Source organism: Tauraco erythrolophus, chromosome 21 (assembly GCF_009769465.1).
Source record: "Tauraco erythrolophus isolate bTauEry1 chromosome 21, bTauEry1.pri, whole genome shotgun sequence".
NCBI classification, from domain to species: domain Eukaryota; kingdom Metazoa; phylum Chordata; class Aves; order Musophagiformes; family Musophagidae; genus Tauraco; species Tauraco erythrolophus.
The window spans coordinates 9,978,094-10,002,753 of NC_141485.1; the positions used below are offsets into that span (position 1 = coordinate 9,978,094).

The following is a 24,660-nucleotide window of genomic DNA, read 5'->3' on the forward strand; positions in this document are numbered from 1 at the left end:
TGTTCATGGCTTTTTTTTTTTTAATATACTTTGACAGTGGAGCCACCTCACCACTAGAAATCGTTGTTGCTACCACAGTAGCCCCCAGAGCAGTAAGCGGGATTATCAGGTCCCCTGGCATGCAGTGTACTCCATGATCTCCCACTGCGAAACTGTCCCTGCTAAAAAAAACACCTCTAAATAAACGAATTTGGAGAGCAGGGAAGACCTGTCATTATTGTCACTTTGTAGGGAGGGAATCAGGTGTGGTGAAGAATCAGAAATAAAACCCGCTGCTGAGTCCCAGCTCAGTGCTTCAGCCAGCAGCCATCCTTCCAGATGATCTTTTTTTTTTTTCCTTTCTTACTTTTAACAGAAGTGCAGCTATCTGGTTACTCAGTTCTGCTTGACTTTCAGTGTCCTCCAATAGATTTAAAGATATTACAAAATAATAGGTTTTGTAGTGCAAGAAAAGATTTCCAGAAGTATGAAGTGATAATATTAAGAATGTCCAAAAACTCCTAGAAAAGTTTTGGAAATGTGGATGTGCACGAGGGTCCAGCCCCGTGCCGTTCATACACGGTAAGTGGGCTCGGGTTGCTGATGATCACCTTTTTTGTGTGTACCACATCCCTCACACTCAGGGCATCCCTGAGGCTGTGCAGGTTCTACACGAGTCAATGACACTGTGTTGTCAGAGGTTTGTGGTTTTGGATCTAGAAAATGTCCATATTTCCCCTTTGTGATACTCTATAGATGGATGAATGGATGAATTCGCTCCTGTTGTCCAGGGAAAGTGTGGAATCAAATGCACTTTTTGCAAACCCTTCTTTGCTCCCCGCTCAGTGCAAATTAGAAGGTAACAACTGTGTTAATGTGGGAGAGCCATCAGTGAGACACTTGAGTAGACATCATGGGAGTTTCATGCTGGCTTTGCTTTTTGCATGAGGTACCCTGACAGGAATGATACAGGACCAAGAATCGTCAATGTTGGACTTCTACATTGTTTTCCAAGGAGAACAACGGCATTTTCAAGGGGAAGATGATTTTAGGGTTCTTATGTGCCCTAGAGTAATGCATCGAATGCATGCAGTGTAACTTAAGATCCAGGCTTTCATTGCAGACCTTTTTTAGCAGAACTATGTTATTTCAACATCATTTTAAGTGGTTGAATCTGTGCAAGTAGATCAAAACGATCCATTGCCTATCCACATTAAGTGTTCTCGTGTGCGTGTGTAACTTTAGGTTCTTAAAAGAAGACAATGGGCACATTTCCATGCTTTCTTTTTTCAATTTAGCACAGATTGATGGGGTTTGGAATAAAATGTAAACCCTCAACAGTTTGGCACATGAGAAACTCAGCTTGGAAAAAAAGAAAGGAAAATATGGAAAGCTTATAAATCTTAAACTTGAATTTACTTCTGAGTTTGCCGTCTAGTCTATGCAGTTCACTTTGTTCCTACAGAGTTTCAGGCTCAGATATCTCGGTCACATTTTCTTATTCCTTGTAAATCGTGTCTAGAAAAATGACACTTGCTGGGTTTTTCTTCTCTTCTCTGAAAATAGCTGGAACTCACAATGTAGAAGTATAAAAATTAGCTGTTATGATTAGTTAGCAAATAACTAATGCGTGAAAATTGTGTACAAAATAAATTGAGGTTCTAAACATAAAATTTGAGACTGGAAAAAAATTTTTAGACCTCAGTTACAATAGGAGCATTTCCATCATTGAGCAAATGTTGTCGAAAGACTGAGTCAGGGAAACTTGATCCATTTTCCTTGGGGTGGTTAAATTTTAAACCTGAGACCATAAAATTAGAGTACACAGTGGTCCTAGATAAGATCTGTGAGTTATATATGAAGTATTAGACTTCTTGAATTTGTTATCCTCTCCTCCACCTCCAAAAAATGCTACCTAGATCTATTAGATCTGACTGATAAACCGTTGCATTTGAAATAAAAATCTTTTTACTTGAGATTTTCTGCCTGAGCTGTGGAATATTCAGTTTATTTATTAAATTGTAAGTGTTTGACAAATAGCTCTAGTTCTTATGTTACATTTTCTCTGAGCCGAGAGTACACCTGTACCATTTTTTGCAGTTGTGCTCATGCATTGCAACTCAATTGTGTGTCTGAGCCTGCAGTTTTACATACTTTCTCCTTTCTTCCTTTGGACTGACAGAGAGCACCCAAAACTGCCTTTTGCTTACGAGGGAGATAATCATAGAATGGTTGGAGTTGGAAGGGACCTCAAAGATCATCTAGTTCCAACCCCCCTGCCATGGGCAGGGACACCCTCCACTACACCAGGTTGCCCAAATCCTCATCCAACCTGGCCTTGAACACTTCCAGGGATGGGGCATCCACAACTTCACTGGGCAACCTGTTCCAGTGCCTCATCACCCTCTGAGTGAAAAATTTCTTCCTTATATCCAACCTAAATCTCCCCTCTTTCAGTTTAAATCCATTGCGCCTTGTCCTATCACTACACGCCCTTGTAAAAAGTCCCTCTCCAGCTTTCCTATAGGCCCCCTTTAGGTACTGGAAGGCTGCTATAAGATCACTCCGGAGCCTTCTCTTCTCCAGGCTGAACAGCCCCAACTCTCTCATCCTGTCTCCATAGCAGAGGTGCTCCAGCCCTCGGATCATCTTTGTGGCCTCCTCTGGACCCTACCAGACTTGCAGACGCGATTTGCCTTTGTAGTGGTAGGAAGAAACTGATGATAACCATTGGGGTGAGGATGCTTCGTGCACTCCTTTAGTGAACCTCCGAGAGAACAGCAGCGTCTATGGGTGAACAGTGTATACGGGTGGGAATATGTATCTGGGAAATAGAGCAGAAATGTGTGTCTGGGGTGTGTGTACCTATAAAAGAGAATGTATGTGAATTTTTGTGTGTGCTTGTGCAGCAGGTTTCTGGGAGATGTGGAAAAAAATGTGGAGAGATAAAAGAAAGAGAGGGAAAAAGTTGGTGGAGAGAGTTGATGGAGAAGGAACTTTGGGTCTCCAGTCATGAAATGGAAATGAGTGTGATTGTCTTTTCTGTACAGTCTGAATAGAAATTACTGTGAATGTATTAATGATTAGAATAAGTTAGCAGTTGTGTGCTATTTGTTATATGAATGCTGGTAAGCGTAGTAGGTGTCTCATAAAATACTTCATTAGGTAGCTCACCAAGTATTTTCTCTGCTGCCAGTGTTTGCATGTGTGATTTCAAACCTAAATTTCTGAAATTGACATTTTGCCAGTATTCACCTCAGGAGTAACCAGTCTTCACAGAAAGTCGGTTCCAACGCAGCATCAACGAGGCTAAAACAAAATTTAAATATATTGAAGAAAAATATAGGGAAAGATATGTTCAAACAAATAAATACATTTTCAGCATTGCAGTAGATGTAGTTCCTATCTTTCTCTTGCTGTATATATGTATTTGTGCTTGCAGACGTGTGTAATGTTTGTATATGGTAAATAATGTATGTATATGGTAAGTGTTCGTTTTGGTACGCTGCTGTTGTAACATGTTGACTGCACAATCCACTGCATAAGAGAAAACAGATGTGTTCTCAATTGTATTGAAAACGCAGTTTGCAATTTTTGTATTTTTTATTTATTATGCCAGTAAAATTCATTAAAGCTGGTTCAAAAGGCAAAAACAATCTGATACCTATTAAGTAGATGATGTTGTTTTATGAACATTGAGGTTAGTCAAAAATTTTTTGATAGTACCAGGCAATGCTGTTAGGAGCTAGTCCAGCAAAAGGCCTCCCTGGACTGGTGGCTGCTCCTTCCCTTGGGGAGATTTCCATTGATCTTAGATCCTCAATACTCTTGTGCTGTAATGAGGGAGGGATTGATTTTGCATGTGCTTCAATGTGATGGTAACGTTAAAAACTGCATCTACGGCATAAATAACAAGAATTCTAGGAGTTCCCAAAACAAAGGTCTTAAACAGTGGTTTCCTTGGGACTTGAACGTTGCCTTCTACCTGCAGGGCCTCAGCCCGCATGCAAGCTGTCACGCACACAAGTTTGCTTTGCTCGGTACATCCATGGTCTTGCTGAGATGCTGCCTTGGCCGTTGCACCATGCCGGTGGCAGGCAGCGCTGCAAGCACTACATAAACTCTACTTTGTGCAGACGTTGGTATGGGTTAAAGAAGAGCAGTGGACAAGGGGACTTACCTGAACCAGGCTAAACTCTTGCTCTCTTTGTTTTTTCTTTTCTCTGCAGCTCAAGCCAGGTCAAAACAGTTGCCGAGACAGTGACAGTGAAAGTGCCAGTGGGGAATCAAAAGGTTTCCATCGAAGTAGCTCTCGGGAAAGACTCAGTGATGTAAGTAAAACTCCTGCAGCCAAATACTGCTCTGATTAACCAACCCCTGGTGTAGTTTTCTGAGGGATGTAAGTCATAATAGAATTTAGTTTCTGGGATGGTTTGTTGTTAAAATCCCCTTCTGTTTGGGGGGTTCGGAGAAGGAGAGGTGACTTAGGTCTCCTGCCCCAGTTCAGTAAACTTCTTGAAGTTTGGTACAGTGTCTGTCTGTGTGAAAGCACTCATTCATTTTGAAATAGTTGAAGGCCATTTAATGAAGTTAAAATGCTCTGCATACTTGAGAAGTGAGATGGCCTCTTTTACCCCAAGTGGGGAAGGAAAAGAATGTGTTTCTTTGGGCTAAATACTGTCTTTATGAAAAGTATTAGAGTGTCTAGAGAGATTCAGCTAATTTATATAAAATGAATTGATATAACATGGCCAACAATAGCATAAGCTCTGCCTTTATTGCTCTACCTAAACTGCTGTGGAAGGTCCTGAGATGGCAGCTCTGTGGAGAATGTTTTTCTCCATGGAAGAATGCTGGCCATTCACTGAATGACACGCATGAGTTGTTCCGACATATGAATGACTACAGAAATCTTTCTGTTGCTGCAATTCTATTATAATTTATTATGTGTACCATCACAATCCTTGAGTGTTTTATTCATGGCTCTGGGTCCTCTGTGCTATATGCTTTACAACACAGAATATAAAGACAGCCCTGTCCCAAAAGAGTGTCTAATTTGGTGATTTTGTAGGTCAGATCCTTTGCTGGTAAAAGCATGGATAGCTACATCAGTCAGACCAATTCCTATCAGCCAGCAATCTGGCCCTACTTTTAACTAACCCTCATTTTGGAAATGGGGATTTTATCGATAGCATGTCCATGTAGATTTGGATGACAGATACCAGATGGTGTCCTCTATAGGCCAATCCAATAAAACTGAACTGAGCAGATATTAAAAGAAATACCTTTGTAAAGGATACATTTCGTTGGGCAAGTTTAAGCCTGAAGGCGCACAGCTAGCAGTTTTTGCTGAATTGTGCGTATCACTGGAACAGCTGCCTGACTTTTTTTTTTTTTTCTGTGAAGGTGTGAAATCTGTAGCACTCTCTTTGCTCATCTCTTTGTCACATTATTTTAGAGGTCCTTTCCTCCCCCAGAGCCAGCCTTTATGGGTACATTCAGTCGGACACTTCAGAGCCTGCTCTTCATAGCCGTCAGGCGAGGTCAATCTCAGGGCTCTAAGATACCTTTGGAAGAGGAGAGTGAAACCAGAGGAGATAGTAAGTAAACGCTCTGTACAGGTAGCAGTGGATGGCAGCTGACCGTCAGCCTGTCCCCTTTGCCATCCTAGCTTGCTCTGAGCCCTATGGCAGCTGAGAAGTCACTGCAATGAACTTCACAATTACACAGCACCTTCCAGCAAAAAAATTTCACAGCTCTTTACAAACATGGCTTTAGTTTAACCTTGTCAGTCCCTTGCAATGTACTGAGTGGAGAGCTCTGAGGCTTATTGGAGCTTCCCAGCAGCTCACGGTGTTGCAGTGCCAGACCTGGCAGTGAGAGCAGAGTCCTGGTTCCCCTTCCACTGATCAAATACAGTTTTTTTCTCTGATGTTTTTACAACACTTTCCCTTTGTCTTGACACTATAGCAAATTAAAAGGAAGTGGAGAGCAAATACAACTTCCCTAGTGCACCCGAGAGAGGACAGAGGGATTCACAGGTTGCTCAAAAGGAACGTTATGTAAATATATGTGAAAATGTATATTTTAAAACTTTATACATAATTTATGGTTTGCTTAATAAGTAAGTTCCTTTATGCTTTGATAATTCACTGCAATACAAGCATGTCTCGCTGTGGTCTGGTGTTGCCATTTCAGCTGAGATTTGAAAAATATGCACAAGAGAACTATCTTCTTGCCTCAGTGAGTGGTGGCCTTTCCCAGACTCTTGCAGTTACGAACAGTAAATACTGTTCTGCGTTTCTCAAGACAAACACCCTGTGTTTTTAAATGACAGGGCACACAGTGTAGTAGCAACACTTTCGCTTCCAGCTATGGGTGAGCCCACCTTGAACTGTCCTCTTATGCACAAAGATGCATCAAGAGCTTAATAAGGTTATTTTAAATAATATCTTTTGAAGGAGTGAGTTGTCTAGTGATATCAACCAACTATTGTCCAGAAGAAACTACAGACAAAAGAGTAAGTTTTCTCTGAAGATCCTTTTCTGATTTTAACACCATTTTCTCAGAAGAAATGTGCAAAAAGTTGTGGACTCAACAGAAGATAGAACAAAAAATATAAAATATCGCAGGCAGATTAACCCTGAGGTCAGAAAGCAAATTTTGGACATGAAATATAATGAATCTCCGCTGATGTAGCCTGACAGCATTGCAAGATTAAGCGTGGCTACTGCATGGAAACGTGTATAATGAATGAAGTGCATATACTTGAAGAGGATGATCAATTTTCAAATCCCTAGTTGTAAGTACGCTGTTGGAACAGAAACGTTGGCTTCAGGAGCTCTAATGCGGAGCCTAAGTGATAGCTTAGTGACAGATGCAGAGTGAGGGAGGTAGTATAATGAATATCCAGTTGCAAACTGACATGTCAGTGGCTTCATTCCCTCTCCTGTCTGATATCTTTCAACTCTGCATATTGTAAATGTACCTACAGTTCTTGGATAATGCAGATTGATGCAAAGTGTGTTTACAAGGGACGACTCCTTTCCAGGCTAATGAGATCCAAGCAGGTAATTTGCAGCGTTTGCGAGAGAGGTGGTCAAAAAATGAAGAGAAGATAATTCAATGAAAAGACCATGTTAAACAGGAGACTTTTCTCATAATGAGGCTTGAAATAGCATCAGACAGTAGGAAGAGGAATATCGTATGTTCTTGTCAGAAGCAATGCAGTGAGACTGATTTCCATCAACTCCTTTCTTTGTCCTCATCTCTCACACATGTACACACACGCACACACGCCCCTCTGTGAGAGAACATAATTAGCAGAGAACTTGACCTCTGCTAGATTAGGGATAATGATTGCTCAAATGCTCCACTGCAAGCATTTGACAGTGCCCTAATACATCTCCCCGTTTGAATTTCATAAACCCATTTCTCTCTGCCTTTCTACCCTATATAGTATATTTTGGAATGACAACTTGTTTTTTCCTTTATGGGCAGAGGTGGCTCCAGGGGCCTAAAAGAGAAATTGGAGAGCTGCTCCTCCTTTATAGATAGGGTGCTGCAGTCAATTTAATCTCATCAAAATCTTGCCAGTAGTAGAATTCATTTTGTTGAGATTTTGCTTGGAGACAAGATGGCAGCGCTTTCTTTTTTTCCTCAGCTTGGAGCTCAGTCAACTTGTTTTCCTTAACTTTCTGTATGTATTTCTTTTTAATTGAGTCTTCCCACTTTGGGGTACACGGAGTACTTTTCAGCCATGATTTACAAAGCAGCCAGGAGATTACTTGAGGAATATGTGCGAATTGCAGCTAACCTGGATAGTAAATGCACAGAGTATTCAGGGGTTCAGCCACTTCTTTCCTAATCAAAAACAAATAAAAAAAAGAGATTTCTTTGATGCACATTCCTAAGTTCCTGATCTACCACAGAACTGAAGCTCACACTCAGCTGTAAAGTGACTGCTAGTCCTGTTAAAAATCTGATGCCCGTGAAACAAACCTTGCTCATCGTTTCCGTAATGATGAGGCAGGGGCAGTGCAAGGCTGCACTGACGGGAGAGGGCTGATGAGCTGCTTTGGGCACCCTCAGCCATGCCTGCTGCTTCTGGTGATGGTTGCAGGCTTTCAGCAAGAGGATGAATTGTGAAAGCCTCTCACGCGTGGTCATCGTTTGGATCTCCCTCTCTTGCTGCACAACAGAAGTGCAGACTGCCTGGCCTCTGCTGCTTTTGCTGAACGAGGAATCACAAGCCAGGAGAAATACGCCTGGCCTCTCTCTGTCTGGAATATTATTCCAATTCTTGAATAGGGAGCGGGACAGGAATCTTTCCATTTGTCCCCTACATGAAAGATCTCCTCTTGGGCTCTTAACAAAGCGGGCACACTCACGAGTGCCTTCCTTTCCCTGGTGCCTTGCAGCTGTGTGCTCCTACTGTGCTGTTCACCTGTGCTTGAGAATAGGTTAGTGGGAGGTATCGGATCAGGAGTAAGTCGGGGAGTGCCTTGCCCACTAGGTCTGCTGCTGCCTGCTTCAAGAAGAAAGGTGTCTACACTTCTAGCAGTGTAATCCTGTGGACAGCTCACCGCTTTGGCCTCAAATACGGGATATTTTCAATTCTCTGTCTCCCATTCCTCCCACCTGTGCACCGAGCCCAAAGAAAGACACATTGAGTAACAGTCTTTCGGTTATGTGCTCTGAAATCCTTAGTACTTTTCCTTCTCCAGAACATCCCCAGTAATCTTGGCTGTATCTAAAGTGGAATAACACCAGCAAAGCACTGTGTGTGTTTGTGTGTGTGCACGCCAGCAGCTGATCAGCTGCAGTGGCTGCTTCTTTGTGTGTGTGTGTGCGAGGGTGTGTATGTGTGTGTTTGTGTGTCTAAGGTTGGGTGCTTAAATGCTTTGTTGCATTATGTTAATTCCTCGGCAGTGCAATCAAATTCATGTCGTAATTAAAGCTGTCAGTTGGAAGGCAAGCCAATCGCCAAGAAAACACAGCATAACAAATGAAGTGAAATGATTCTGCGTGTAGCTATACAATGCTTCGCCAGGCATGAAATTAAATAAGTAATTTGATGTTGACATCAGAAATTGAAATGATACCCACTGTTCCTTCATTCAGTCAGACCTGCATAAACAATAGCCAGAACAAATACGTACAACACAGTCTTTCTCCCCACCCAGCTCCCCAAGTAATGCACAATATATATGCAAAATGGGTATAACTGTGCCTTCCAAGACCTCAAGGATGTAATTTTCTTTGGTACACAATAAACTAATGCTTACACGAGGGTTACTACATTTTTGCTTCTGGGCCAAAAGTTCTTCTCTTTAAGAAAGGAAGGAGAAAAAAAAAAAAAAAAAAGCAGAAGGAAAATAACAAAACCAAAACCCTCTTAATTTTAAGCAAGTGACTTGTGTTTTGCCGATGGGCACCTGATGCAGGCTTCTGCTGGTGGTTGTGTGAATATCAAATAGTGTATCTAATGTCGAATTTTGCAAAGGGTTTCGGAAAGTGAAACCATTACCTCTATTATAGGCACAATTTATATAAGAGATGTAGAACCATCCAGTGCAGGATCACGACTCAGCATGGGCTTGTAATGATGCTGCATACACAGTATCACATTCATCAGTTGGTACCAAGCTGGGCACTGGGTAGTAGGATCCTTTCGCTATTGGGAGTTGTCCAGAAAGGTGAGAAGCTGTCTTCTTGCGTAGCCCTTGCTTCAGCCTATGTGCTCTGTCAACACACAGTTCACGACACAGCTAACTTAGTCATTCATGCATGTGCAATACAGTCTTACTTCAATTAAAGAGAGTTTGCAAACTGTACTATCCATATGCAGCATGCAATGTGTGAAGGGCTATATTTCCATCCAGCAAATTCAAATTCCCTGAAATGCACAGTTGTTTCTTTTCAGTGAAAGTCATTTGACTGCTATATTTCAACTCCCATAGCCATTGCAGCATTGCTTTTGAAGGAATGGAAATATTCAGTGGGAAATATTTTGTTTGCTTATTCTTTTTTCTTCCTCTTTATTGTTTTGTTTTGATACTTGATCCTTCCAAAACTTGGAATAAAATGCAGACAAAATTGCACACAGATGCAGAATGCAAACTTTGGAGCTTTCAGCCTGTGAAGTAAGTTTTAAAAATTGTGAGTGAAAGAGTGGGACTCAATTGGCATCTGTACACAGCTTAAACAAACACGGTAATAATGATTGCACGTGTTGTACTCTGTGGGTAGATCTCTAGCTTAAATGAAAAGAATTTAAATGACATGAAGCAGAAAGCAGAATGGGTAAAGTGAAAGGCAGTATATATTATGTGCTTTACGAGGAAAGTAAATGCATTAGGTACTAAACCAGAGCGTGTTGAAACGCGCTCTCTACCAGGTGTTGCAGAGCTGCAGTCTACGGGCCACAGTGGCTCACAAAACCATTGTATGTGGCCAGTGAAGGGGACTTTCTGGGTGGAAACAGTAGCCAGGCTGTGTGATGACTGAGGCTGTGGCAGTTACCAGGTCATTCCCAGCTGCGCAGTCGCAGGGATGTACAGGAAAGCAGAGCCCAGGGGCCTCTTGGCCATAGGTTCCCAAAACTGCCGTGCCCACTCCTCTGCACCACAGTGTCGTGCTGCTGCAGAGGTGCTTTCAGGGACATCGTCACTGGGACCAGGTGGGTCTTGCTGTGGATGGTGGTGGCAGAAGGAGCTTGAGGCCCCAGAGCCGCAAGGGTGGGGCCAGAAGGACTTAGGAATTTATTTATTCCTGTAGAGTTCCCCTTGCACTCTGATGACCAAATCTGTAGGCTGCAGATCCCGAGTCCTTCAGTAGCCGCGACATGTAAGATAGAAAGTATTAAGGGGCAGGAACCATGTACCTTCCAAATTTCTGTCGCAGTTTTGTTTGTTTATATAAGATATCCCAATAGAGTTTGTTGATTTTATGATACTGGTACCCTTATGACTACCAAGGTGATTTCCTCTGGCTAAGTCTTTAAATTCTAATGGCTTAAATGAGAAGGACTTTCCCTATCTGTACATAACCTCTCTAAACCTCTCTTTTTAGTAGTGCTTTGGTGAAAACACAGTGATTTTCTGATTATTTGCAATGAATTTTATTGTTGTTAATTTTAAATTTCTTGGCACAATCTACTTCTGCTGTGCCGAGTTCAGTAAAAAAATACCATAAGCCCCTTGTGGGCTTTATTTTCTTTTATGTCAGTGCTGCACTCCATGATCAGAAATGGAGAGAATTTGCTCTTGGGTTCCCTGCAGTAGTGTCTTGGAACAGGGCTGACAGTGATGGAAATTCTGCATGTTTCCAAGGGTTTGCCAAGGCTACTTGGGTCCCCTGTGCAGTTCTGGTAATCACTGAGCTGTGTCATTACTGAAAGTGAGGTTGTGCTAAGGAACAGAAAGAGGAATTGAGCTATAGGAGTTAAAGACTGGTCATCTGGACTACCCACTGCTCCCTAGAGAATTACCCTCTGCATTTTGCTTCCTTGTCCATCGGCTAGCCTGGCTTGAAATGTTTCAGGTGATCGGGCCGTAGCGTTGGGAACTGTTCACCCTTTAATGTAACAGCCAGTGACCTGGATTAGGACTGAGATGTTTAGGTCTCTCACCATGTCTCTAAGAGAACCTGCTGTGTAATCCCCATTGCTTAGATGAAAAACTAATGAAACAAAACCCTTTATCTCCTTAATTCCTGTGAACGTAGAGGTTGTGATCGTGTCCCACTTAAATAGAATTTCATGATACGTTTTTTTTAAGCATTTAAACCCTTTGATTATTTTCTGTGGTAGCAATATTAATTATTTTGATGAGTTTGAGTTTTGAAATCTGTTTCACTGCAGATATTTGGTTTTTGGTGTTTGTTTTTTTTTCTTTTCTTTTTAAATCCTTGGTTTGTCAAACAACGTGGCCATCCAAATAGGAAATTGTAGTGACTGCGTTCTCCAGGAAATGCTACATTGACGGAAGTGGCTTCTCTGTGCCCACGCGTTCTTTACATTTCAGACTACTAATTATGTTTACAAAATGTCTCATTTTAGAAAAGCACTATTTGTGTACTAACCAAGGCCTTTCGGGAATAAATTGGCAAACAGGTCATACACTGAAAAAGTCATCCAAACCCACCGGGCTTTTTGTTTTGAAGTCAGTCTACATTTTTTGCTTTTCCCCCTCCTGCCTGCCCCTTTGTGGCCACAAAGCTGAGTAGCTGGAGTCCAGGGCATTGAATGTCAGCATGTCAGGGAGGCTGGTTGATGAGTGTCTGTTTAGTCTCAGTGCAGGGCGAAATGCCATCATTAATTCATTACCCAGCTGCCTGTCAAATAAATTGGCAATTACGTCCACCGCAGAAGCTTGGAATTCAGTAAATAGCACGTTACCATCTCAGAGTCGTTGAGAGATGTAAAGGGAAAAATTAAGCAACACCGTGTTTGTTTCAGTAGCAGATGACAAGGGGCAGCACATTGGTGCTGTGATGTAGTGATGAAAAGCTTGGAAAGGGCTGGTAATGAGCTATGTGAATTGGAACGTGTTAAAAACCATCACTGACTTTCCACTTTGTCTTTGTGTTTTATTGCAGAGCTCAGCTCCTTCCAGCTTGGGAACAGGCTACTTTGTAAGTGTATCTCAACTTTAACACGTGTGCCTGAGCAGCATAGCATTACTCCTGAAACGAAAGTGCCTTATTATATGGAAACAAGCATAAATAACCAATCTCAGTCTGCCCCATAGGTTAACTTATCTTTTTCTATTTCTTCCTCCACGAATGCATTTGAAATAATATTTCAGACATGGTGGTCAGTGTTTTCCTGGACTAATCCAGTGTCATATTAATTACTACATAAATGCCAACATTATTTAATTTACGCAATTATAGCAAATAAAATGAACCATGGTCTTATCAGCTCTCTAGTCTGAGATGGCTGGATCTTGATTTCCCCTTATACCAATTCTCATTGATTCATAGACTTTAAAGAGCCCATTATGGCAGTCTAGTCTCATCTCCTGTGTACCACAGTCCAGAGAACATGACACAGTGATTTCTACCTGTTGGTTAAAAGCCCCGTGTCTCACAGATGATCTTGGAAAATGCAGCTGTGTAATTGTATTTATGCTAGATTTACATTTTATATCAGGAGAGGAGGATCAGGCCCCAACTGGTTTCATAATTGATCAGTCTTTTTGTTATTTATTTGCATGCCCTTTTATTGATTTAACAGTCTGTATTCATACCTTTCTATCTGTATATTCCCACATTCATCAATATAACTTTTACTTGCACAGATAGATTCAGGAGTAAAAAATGTTTTCCAGTCAATCACATGCACTGTTTACTTTCCTCCATGGTTTGTATTTAAATTGCTTATACCCTGTTTCACTTGTAACTTATGCTATATTCCCCAAGCATGTCTTTTCTGCCTTTATAATATCTGTAGGAGAAATAGAGCATTATGTATGTCCAAAAACAGGTGAGTAAAATGCAGTGAGATTTTTGTCTGTTGCATTGCTATATACAGTTCAAAGTGTAATCAAAGCCTGCTTCTATCTTTTCATCAAATTCTGGCAGAAAAAAAAAACACAAACTGTATAGTATTCAACTACATGATGGAAAAACTTTGTTGCTTTCTTGTCAGAATCCTGGAGAGTAATTTTCTTCCATTAATACATGATGAGATTTAGTCTTTTTTCACAGAAGTCTGTGATCTTGTAAGAAAGTTATGGGATTAAACTGTGTATGTGTGACCTCACATGTAAAGTGTAAAATGCAAGCACAAAAAATTGCTTAATACCTGGAGAAATGCCATGTCCTGCTGGATTTACATTGGACTTCTGCACAAACTGAATGTTTGTACTTCTGCCGTGGTAAGATCTGAAAAGAGCATTATCAATTGAAAAAAGTTTTGTGATGGTTTTTCTAATTATACCAAAGCCCAAATCAGTGTTAAGGTAAGTTGTGAAACAGGGAAAAACTGGTTTCCTTTTTTCAGCACTTCCCCTGTTTTGTGTCATATGCATTTCTAAGAGTGAGAGGATGAAGGGAAAAATAATATCAGATGGCTCAACGTTTATTTTGAATTAAGACTAAAACTTGAATGTCCTTCCATAGTTCAGAGCAAATCGCTTTCCTTTGTCTGGGCGCTTCAAGTTTAAATCGTGTGAACATATACAGACACGCTCTGAAAGGGGACAAATGTAATCTGGGATGGAAGGCTTTAAGATATATAAATAAGCCTGGTTCTCCTTATAGCGGGAACTGAATATGCATGGTTTAAGAACAATGTTCAGCTTCATCTTTAGGAAGCAGAGGTAACAGAAGAAAAGCCATCTGCTGTTCCCTTGCACCATACTGTCTGTGGGTTGGTCCAGTAAAGTGAAAATCTGGAAGGTGTCAACATCCCCTATGCTCCAGCAAAAAGCTTGAAAGTTTCCAGTTCTCCCAAGTTAGGGATTTAGTAACAAGAAGCAGCTTGACATCTTCTAGTGCCAATGCATTGACACTTTAGATTGTGCTTATTTGGATCTGTGTAGGTGGAGGAGACACCCCTTGTTAGGTTCCATTAATATGATTAAGTGCACTGTTTGTTATGTATGGTCGTAGTAGTAAGATTTCTTTAACTTTCTTTTTCTTTCTTTGCCAATCGCAAAGTAGATAGAAAGTGTCCTTCCGTTTTTGTCTTAAAGTCATTCTTACACAGTCTTGGATGAAATGTGGAGGTTTTTTCCCCTCTCTTTTCACTTTGGAAAATTGTTTTTAGGATTATCTTGCTTATTGTTTTAAAAAAGTCCTTACCCTTATTAACTTACATGGAGCAAATAAAACCCAGATGTGTTTTGTGGTACCAGACAATGAGAAAAATGCTCCAGAATGATCCAATTAGCATGTGTTTCTGATAAACGTAATTATTGTATTATCAAAGTGCAAAAGAATATGCACTTGATTTTACTTCTTTTTTCCAAAGCTTTTAACTAGAAAAGACTGTTAGTTTTTGTGTTTAGTGTCAACCCAGAACATCGAAACAAGGCTCATTGGTCTCAAATAAAACAACAATAGTTTTTAGCTTAATAGATGACAATAAAGCTTGTGCCTGTGGAAATTATTATCAATATACGTTGTACTTTGGATTACAAAAACATCACACCAAAGGAAAAAAAATAGCACCAAAAGAAACATGGGCAATCAGGTAAGTTCGAATGGACTAACTGTAGATTTGCTATCTGAGTGCATCTGTTACAGAAGGCAGCAACACAGATGGAAGCATGTTTTATTGAGAAATGCATGAACACTGAGGCATGGATTAAGTAGTTTATATTTGCTGTTTAAATCCAAGTGTTAACGGAATCTTTGTGTGTTTAGGCCATGTTACCTAGTGTGTAAGTTCTGGAGATAATACTTGTTGGACTTGGAATCTCCTTTAAGAGCTATGCTTGTGGCAGGCCCTTGGGTTTGATGGGTGGAGGGTCATGTGCCTGCAATGTCTGTGGATCTGTACATGCTACAGCAAAGCAAAAATTACTTTTGGATACTTTTATTCTGTAGAGAGCCTCCTGAGGTCACTGAGTATTTAAGGAAACATTTATAAACCTGAGACTTCCCAGTAATACAAAATCATTTTTCTAATATCCTTATTATAGTTCCACTCTAGTAATCCATTATGCACTTCCAGCAGTAGTGACAAAGGCTGAAAGCTTACCTAGTTTTGTGCTATAACTAGGTAAATTTCTGAATGGCAAAGTTGGAGACTGGATTCTTATGTTCTTGTTGCCTTTACATTAGTGCTTCTTGAAAAACAGTAGGTAGAAGAAAAATTCACATGCTCTGGGAAGAGCATTCATACTGCCTGCTTTGACAACCCACCTTGGCTGTGGAGTCAATGGAGAGGGTTGGGAATCTCCATCAAGTGGTTCAGCCTAAGTGACATCTAACCGGGGTGATCAGAACTGCCGTGGATTAAACAGATGTTCTAAGTAGATGCCTTCAGCAAGGTGGGACACGTGCGAGTAACCACTGAATGAGTGTTACTGAGGCAAAGCTGTGGAGTAGTTCCAAGTACCTCTACAAGTTTATTTTTTCTGTTAGGAACAACTTATCTTGTACTTCTTTCACAAGTGCTAGTACGTTCAGTAGATTTTGTTGAAAAGTCATTTTCATTGTTGCTGGAATCTGTTTCACCTGTCTTGGTGCTTCCTGTCGGAGTGGACACATATTATTAAATCAGTAGTCAGAAATGAAGAAACTGAGGTAAAAATCATGTTAATTCTCCTATAAACCTTTTGTACTGGCCTGGCTTTATTGTTTTCTATGGGATCAATCCAGTCTATAATCAGTGCATCTGAAAAAGGATGTGGACGTGCTGTTAATATTGATGTGTCTTAAGAAATCATAACTAAATACTTCCTGGAAAATCTCCCTGTTGTCTTTGATATTTTTGCATTGTAAATTGTCATTATCTCTCATCAAAAATAGATTATAAAGTAGATTATATCTCATCAAGAAGTCAGATCAGACAATTGGAAAGTAGTTAGAATTTTAGGAACATCCCCCCCCGCCCCCCGCTTTTTAGCTTTAAAAGAAAAGTAATTTGAATTATGTGAATTTTTAGCATTGTCCAGCTATCTATGGCTTTAGGAGGTTGAGAGAGATGTTTTAGAATATGATTGGAGTTTGAATAATAGTAAAAGCCTTTTCTCTCACCTGCCTACAATGAATGATTTTTTTGTAGTTTTGTGTATCTCACACCCAGCCAAATTCATGTTAAAGGATACAGGTGGTTCATCAGTTTGGAACACAAAACAGAAGAGGAATCAAAACTTAAATAACTGAGTAATTTTATTTTTAAACGACAAACTGAATTTCCGAGATTGTCAGGTTCTTTGGCAATTGTACAACTTCTCTCTTTATGGCAACTTGTTTCCATTTCTTGCATCTATCTGCTTCTCGAGTCTTTGTGGCAATTTCTGAGGGTTTTCTATTCCTTTTTTTTTTTATGCTCATTTTTGGTTAGTAGTTTTTTTTTCCTCAAAAAAAAGAATACAGTTTGTACGTTTTAAATACCTGGATAGAATTTGGTAATAAGCTGGTGACGGAAACAATATTGGCGAGTTGGAAGGGAGAAAGAGACTCTTGTGACACTTCTTTTCCAAACAATGCTCTTGCTCCACCTTAAAAAAATGAAGAAAAATGAAAAATGCGATTTGCACATGGGCTGGTGACTCAGACAAACATAAATCGTGAGTGTATTCCCAAAGGCTCCAGCTAATCAGTTGTGCTATCCAATTTGGCCCTGAGTGGGTTCAGTTCAGCAGATGTTTGCGTAGTTACAGCATGCCGCTGGGACACTGGGTTGTGCAATGTTGCATTACATTACTCAGAGCTCTAAAAACTCATCCCTAGGAGAATAAGCGGAACACCAGTGGTATTAGTATAGACATGATGGAAACCCAGTATTTGGCCTAGATAAGGCCAGCTATTTCACTATGCAATAGGACTGATTTTCACCCGAGACATTACTTTACAGAAGAACTGTGGAATTAGTTATACCAGGACGTTCTCTGGGCTCATATTCTCAGATAGAGCCCTTAAAACTAGTAGATTTTCCTTCCTCGCCTGGTCTGTATGCAATGGCAGTGATCCTAAGTAGCCTGAGTTTTGTTCTTTGAGGTGGTCACGTTTGTGATGTTGTTGACTCTGTTCAGGTGGGACTGTGTGAAGAGACTCCGCTCTAGGAGAGTAGAGTAAGACCTGTTAGTTTCCACAGGAGAGAAACAGAGTAGTTCAGAAGTATCATTTGAAATAAGTTTAAGAAATTCAACCAGCTGATGTTATGGAAGGGCTAGAATACTTGACTACACTTCATGTACACAGTAGTGTTGGTAAATAAAGAGTTGTTCTTGTCAGCAATTGAAGTTGCTCAGTTATTTTTAGTGGTTGACTTCAGAAACCAAATGTTTAAATATATTTTGCTTACGTAAAAGTGTGTGTCCATCTGAAATACTATGAAGTCTACAAAAGCACTACAGCAGTGGCTGTTTGGATGGCACCACACTTAATAAACTGTCATGTCCCCTGTGAATACAGTTGAAAAGACAATCCTTGTTATCCTGAGTTTGGCACTATAAATCATTGTTAACAAATCCTAATTTGCTTAGTAGGGTAATGAATGATCTCCAATTTTCTCACTGTAATTAGTTTTACCAACTATTATTGTGAAGGGTGTACTGAAATCCATTTTAGCTCTACTTTAAAGTCTCTGTGTGCCCATTCTTCGCAGAAGTGAAGCTGACAGCAGAGGTTATGAATCTTCTGATAGTAAATTCAGATTCAAGAAAAGCAGAGAAGATCCCCAGTTGAAATCTCTCTATAGGTGGTCATTATGTGTTAGTATTTGCAGACCTCAGTGGAGCAGATTTGGTGTGGAGCAGTGAGACCTGGAAACCCTACTATTGCTTTATCTGGAATCTTCTAGGGGTTGTCTTTTGTTTTCCAGGAGCCCTTGAGAATGTAGTGCATTGTAACAGCTGCAGTAAGGGAGGCAACATCATTGCCAACTAAATACATTATATGTAATAAAACCTACCCCAGGTCTATTAATTTTGCCATTTATAAACTGTAGTGCTGTTCCTAGGGACAACTGAGACTCATTAAAATGAGTTTGCTAACAACATGACCATCAAAGCAAGAGGAACAGCAAAAGCAGGCGTACATATATTTCCAGCGTCCTGCTAATCATGATGAGCATAGCTGGAACAAAAGAAAATGGTTTTGGAGAACAAAACTGTATGTTTCTAGAGGTTAGGAAAAACACATATTATTAACTCAATATTTGATGAATGTTTATGCAAGCAGAATAAATTATCTGGGCTGGAATTTGGTCAAGATAGGTCTCTATCAGATAGTTTTGAACAGAATTGATGAAGATCTTTTTGCAGCCCTTCTGAATGGTAACTCCTCATACATTGTAGAACCCTGCCCTAATGCATGCTCATGCTTTTTGAATAAAATATTTTGAATTTAAAATATTAATCCTTACAGTTCTCCTTTGAATTGTATTGTCCAAATCTTAAACAAGGAAAGCAAGGCACAGCAACAGTTTCTTACCCAACTAAGCAGAGCTGATCAGATTTCAGAATTTCAGGTCTTTCAGGTTTGCCCCTCATGGCTGAAACACAGGTTTTCATCCTGCCTGAAAAGTTCAATGATTAATTTATTTAGGGTAGAGCCAGATATATTTGGTGAGATTCAGGAGGTGATGTCCCCGAGAAGTTATCACTTATGATTGCACAGTGCTGAGCTAGAGTGTGCTGCACAGGAGGTCTTCACACTCCTTCCTGCCCAAACCCACTCCTGCTTTAGAATTTATTAGAATTGAGCAGTTCTGTCCTATCTGTGTAATATCCTTGGCTCAGTTTTGCCCTCTCATGTGGTTCCTGTGGGTTTTTTTCAGGCATGATGTTACGTTTTGTGCTCTTGGGTTTCTTCACTGAATGCTTTGAGCTTGTTAGTCCCTTTCCCTTCTGCTTCTATGTACAGTTCTCCACTCATCTCCTTGGAGCCATCTTTTTCCCAAGAATGACAAATGTGACGAATGGAGATGGCTTAAGGGAAGAAAGAAAGGGAGAAAGGAAGAAAAAAAGAAATTTTATGTATTTGAAGGGATGATACAAAAGTCTCCATTATTTGCCAGAAGGGTCTCTAACTTTTGTCGTTGGTGGAAGAGAGGAGTGTTGCAGGTGGTTGGCAGACAGCTAACAGTTTAAAAACCTTGAGGTATACTCTACGTATTTTTGATGGTATTTCAGGTGAACTTTCTTAATCGTTTTTTTTTCCAATCTTAATGATTTTTTTTCCAACAAAAAAATCAAGACTTGGTCATTTATAAGCAAATTTTTAATTTTATAATTTCTTCTTCTGGAGATTATAAGATTTATATAAACAGCAAAAAGACTTAAGATTTGCTGTCAGTCTAAATTTGATCTCTAATGCCCCGTGTTACATGTAGCTCATATTTTGCTCATCAGGTCTTGCAAAGCAAAATATTTTTTGTGTGTGTGTGTTCCCCTTCTTTTTCTCTTTTCCGTAACATGTGACACAAATCAAAAATGTGAACCCAAATAATAAAGAATTGCTCCACTGATTGCTAAACATGCATTATGGTGCTTTTAAACTCATTTCAGGTCATCGTACTGCCAATTAGTTTGATTGCAAGCAGTTAAGCTGTCATATACAAAGCCTTCATCTTCCAAAGGTCTCCGTTTCATATCGTTAAAAGAGAATGCTCAATAGCATTGAATGTATTTATTGTGTGTTTAATATTTTGGAGGAAATATAATGTTTGGTCTGTAGAGGGGATTCTATATCATTTAATGAAGAGAAAAGGGATGTGCAGTCTTTGGGATATGCTTCATTGATAGTCCTGGTTTTGTATCATAGAACTGTAGAATGGTTTGGGTTGGAAGGGACCTTAAAGGTCATCTAGTTCCAACCTCCCTGCCGTGAGCATCATGTTTAAAGGTGGTTGGCCATGTTCTGCATGAAACGAGAGCCAATTTGCTCTTGTTATTGAAGTTTTGAACTTGGAATTTTTTTGTAACCCAAGTGGAAAGAGCAACACTGGACTGTTTCTGATGCAATTTATCTGCTGGTGTTATTGTTTATGGTGGGATTTTAAAAGAAAAATATAAAATGAACACTTTCTCCTATGTTCATTTAAAATAAATGGAAAACCTTGCAAGATTTCTGCACTATGTAACTCGCGAATTTGTAGAATAGCACATTCTTGTGCAAAAAGAAGAGATCATGGCAAAAAGCATTATGGTAGAAAGGACTTAAAAGGACAGAATCTGGTGAGTTCCCTGAAAAAAAGGGTTTGTGTTGATGACTGTTTGGGTCAGTGCTGTGCTGGAGACCCCAAAATGTTGAGTGCTGTGCTGAGATGGCATGAAAGTTCATCCTGCTGTCGATCACGGGAGCTGTGCGCCATCCAGGTCTGCCTTGCAGAGATGAAATGCAGAGCTTGGAAATCACCAGTACCGTCATGTGACTAACTCATAGGATCACTCTGGAGAAAGATCATGCAAAAGCCTCTCAGGAAATAGGAGCATGCAGTACGGATGGATTCATAATGACGTGAAGACATGTGATGGTATTATTTTGGTGTGAGCTTCTATAGATTTTTCATTTTGCCAATTTCTGGAGAAATACTCTCTCTCCTTCATTTTCTTATATTTTGGAAGAATACATTTACTTATTTAGGCTATATCATGTTGTTTAATCTTTTAAGCAATAGATCTTTTTCTTGGGAAACTTACAAGTAAGGAAACATTGGTATAGTTCAGTAGGGAAAATACTCCCTTAATACTGCAGGCACTCAGTTCCAAAACTTCCCAATGACTTGTCCCAGGTGAATGATTAGTGTTATGGCGAATATTAGTGTATTCTTCTTTTGAATCACTTGGAGGGATAGTAGGATTGTACCTGAAGCAGAGAACACATCTCCTGATTGCAAGAATTAAGGCTGAATTTCACAGAAAAGAGTCCAATCCTCTTTCTCAGCCTTTTATGTCAGAACTCAAAATTGCTGTCTGATAAAATGTAGGACACCGGATTGAATTACTTCATTGAACCACTGCTGTCCCCTGTTAATGGTAATTGCACGGATATAGCGGTCTTTCTTGGCAACATCTCAGATATTTACCTCCCACTGTTTTTCAATTCAAACCTTTGATGAAAATATTCCCAGTACTTCTTTAAAGCAGACACCCAACTGTCTTTCTTGACAAAGGCAAGGTCTTTAAATCAGATCCTGACAATTTGTGACACAGCAGTCTATCTAAATCACCTTTTACCTATGTCACTGTGTCATTTCCTGAAAAAAAAGTGTCCATCAGAGAGTTGCTGAAGGCTTAGTGCTCGGAGAGTCTGTTTGTGTGCCAGCGTGGAGCTGGGAGATTTGTGTGTTTGTTTCAGTGGAAGTAATTAGATGAAGGCTTGTAAAGTTGCAATGCATGCTGTAATGGTTCGTTATAAATATTTGAGAGTACTTTGTCCATAAGAAAAATATTATTAGGTTATTGCTGTTCTCAGACCATTAGGAAGTGAAGGTTTTTTGACGGCTTTTCCTTTAGCAATGGTAAACTTGTTTAAAGAAAAAAAAATCAGGGCAAATGTTTTCTTCTTTGCTACACCTGAGGGTTAATGTGCATTCAACTGAAGTAGCTTATTCAACTTCTGAAATCTCATCTCACTTGATGTTCTGAACTCTCCCTCCCACAGAGAGACGTGGATGCCACATCCACCATTCGCTCTAGCAAATGCTATTGTTTCAAGCCATCTTGCATCGTGATGAGTGGCCCTTTGACTCATGCAATCAGATCTGTGCAGCTTTCATTACTGAGGAGATGCTGTAGAGCTTTGCTGCAAGATGGCAACCGTTCACTCATGCTGGAGGGTTTTCCAACAGATCTCTTTGCATTACTGAGTATGCTTGAGGTACAAACTCAAGGTTGGCATATAATATCAGTGGAGTTGGCCATGTTGTGTAGCATCACTATAAAAGAATTTCTAGGAAAAATCTGTGAAAATCACTTGTGAATGAAGAGAGAATAATTTATATGGGGTTTTATTATGAATAGTTTAGCTATTCATTTTATTTAGTCATCTATATAACAGTGCTCTTCAGCACAGAGACAGTGCCTACCTGTGCATTGGTGTAATACGTTGGGTAAATAGATTTCTCGCTATCACTGTAGCAGAACTTGTAAATTTTAATAGCATTGACTAATGGCTCCACCTTAGCAGATAAAGAGAGATTGTTGTTAAATGGCAGAACAGACACCAGCTTTAATAAAAGATCATGAGATAACTTCATTAGCAAAGTGTTAATCTTTGCGAAAGAGGATGTGTGTCAGGGATGGTGATGAAAGATGAGCTCAAAGGTGAAAAAATGACTGTTCTACCCTGCACAAGTGTGTGTGCCAGGCTGATTCAGAGAGTGAAGTTCATGTTGGAGTGGCATCACTGTAGCACATGATGACGCTTGGGCCATTTGGAAATTACGGAAACCTTTCAACCGAAGGGCTAGATTGTTGGGTGTATCGTGAATGCAGGAGGAATATGTTGCTGTTTCAAGGAATAATTTCTGATGCCAGGTCGAACGGTTTTCATGATGCACAGTTGAAAGAAAAGGTAGAAAGAAAAGGGATAGATTTAAGACTTTTAAAACACTTTAAAAAATTCTCCTGGAAGAAATGCTCTTGCAATTTTGAGTTCCCTCTGCTGTGATGAGAAATGGAGAAGGGAAAAGAACTGCTGCCTCTTTTCCTGCTCCCATACTTACCTTTTGATTTCTTAGATGGCTTCTGAAGATGGAAATAACTAAGTTTAGACCAACAGTTTCATGGCTTTACCACATTTATGTTATCCAGATTCCGCTTTCTTTTCTTTGATGAAATATGGCATTCAAGGTTATAATTGTATTTGTACTACTGTGCAAAAGCAGTAGCAGTAGCCCCACAAATTTTCCAACTGCAGCCCCTCTTTCTGTACACAAGCACATGCACACACAGGTTGAAGAATTGGCAGCACAGATGCTGGGAAAAGGAATGTGTTTTGGGGCTCTCTGAAAGGCTCTGGTGCTAGCTAGTCCATCTGCAGAGAGATCACTTACACCTGGTGATGAGCCATGCTCCTCTTCTCTCTTCCTGCCTCCCCCGCAATATTAACATCTGGCTTGCAGGGTTGTTTCCACCTTGAAGTGGCAGCTGTGTCAGAGGCGATGTGCTTTCACAGCAGAGAACGGAAGCACAAGCAAACCTGAACCCCGTGCTGGCAGATCCACGCAGGCACCTTCCGAAAGCGCTACGTCTTCTGCTGTGTGCTTAGGGTTGCCAGCTTGGAAAAGGCAGCCGTGAAGCCCGGGATGCTGTTAAACACCACTGAGGACTTGTTTGCTCCCTCCCCATTCCCCCTTCCCCACTGAACACAAACTGTGAGAAGTCCAAGAACTGCTGCGGTGCCAACAAGAGCAAAATTACTTGCAGCTGGTGAATGCCACCTGCTCCTGCCGAACTTCAGCCAAAACAGCTTCCCCCCCGGAGTGCCCTGGAGTGGGGAATCCAAAAGCTGCTCAAAGCAGGGCGGTATTTAGTGTGGCTGGGGAAGAGACATTGCAATTCTTGCTTGAGAGCAGAGTGTGTTATGCAGGAGGTCTCTAGTAGTAATGGCTGTCTCTCCCTTTTGAAGCGCCCTCAAATCACCCCTTCTGCATTCTTCCAATATATTGCTTAGGAATATTAATTCAGCCCTCTCTCCCTTTATATGCCATCCTTTTTCCCCATCCAAGCTAATGCAAATTTAATGTTGTTTAAAATAAATAAAAAAAATAAGGCCTGCAAATGGTAGCAAGAACAGAGTGTCTTCCTTGAAGGCTCTCTGATGTATCAATGCGGTGGCACCTGATGACACTGTATTTTCTTCTGTGGTAGAAGCATTCCTTGACCCTTAAAAAGGAAAAGAAACACTTCTCCTTGTGATTTCCACCCTGTTTCCTATTAGTCTTCCTCACTCATCCCTGGTGTCATTTGTTTGCCCACTGTTTCCAGTAGTGTGCAGATTATTTTCTGGTTTTGGTTTACTAAGTACATATTGTTTACTTGAATTGCCTGT

The 24,660-nt window shown here is 40.3% G+C and overlaps 1 protein-coding gene across 4 annotated transcripts in view; it reads left to right on the forward strand.

The window, feature by feature from the left end:
* The window catches only part of AUTS2 (activator of transcription and developmental regulator AUTS2), a 794,956-nt gene that overhangs the window by 356,161 nt on the left and 414,135 nt on the right, over positions 1-24,660 (forward strand). For all 4 annotated transcript variants that reach the window (XM_086624619.1, XM_086624620.1, XM_086624621.1 and 1 more), the window contains exons 3-4: positions 4,209-4,310; positions 12,580-12,615. In XM_086624619.1, coding sequence (XP_086480745.1) covers positions 4,209-4,310; positions 12,580-12,615 — 138 coding nt within the window. The remainder of the gene's footprint in view (positions 1-4,208; positions 4,311-12,579; positions 12,616-24,660) is intronic.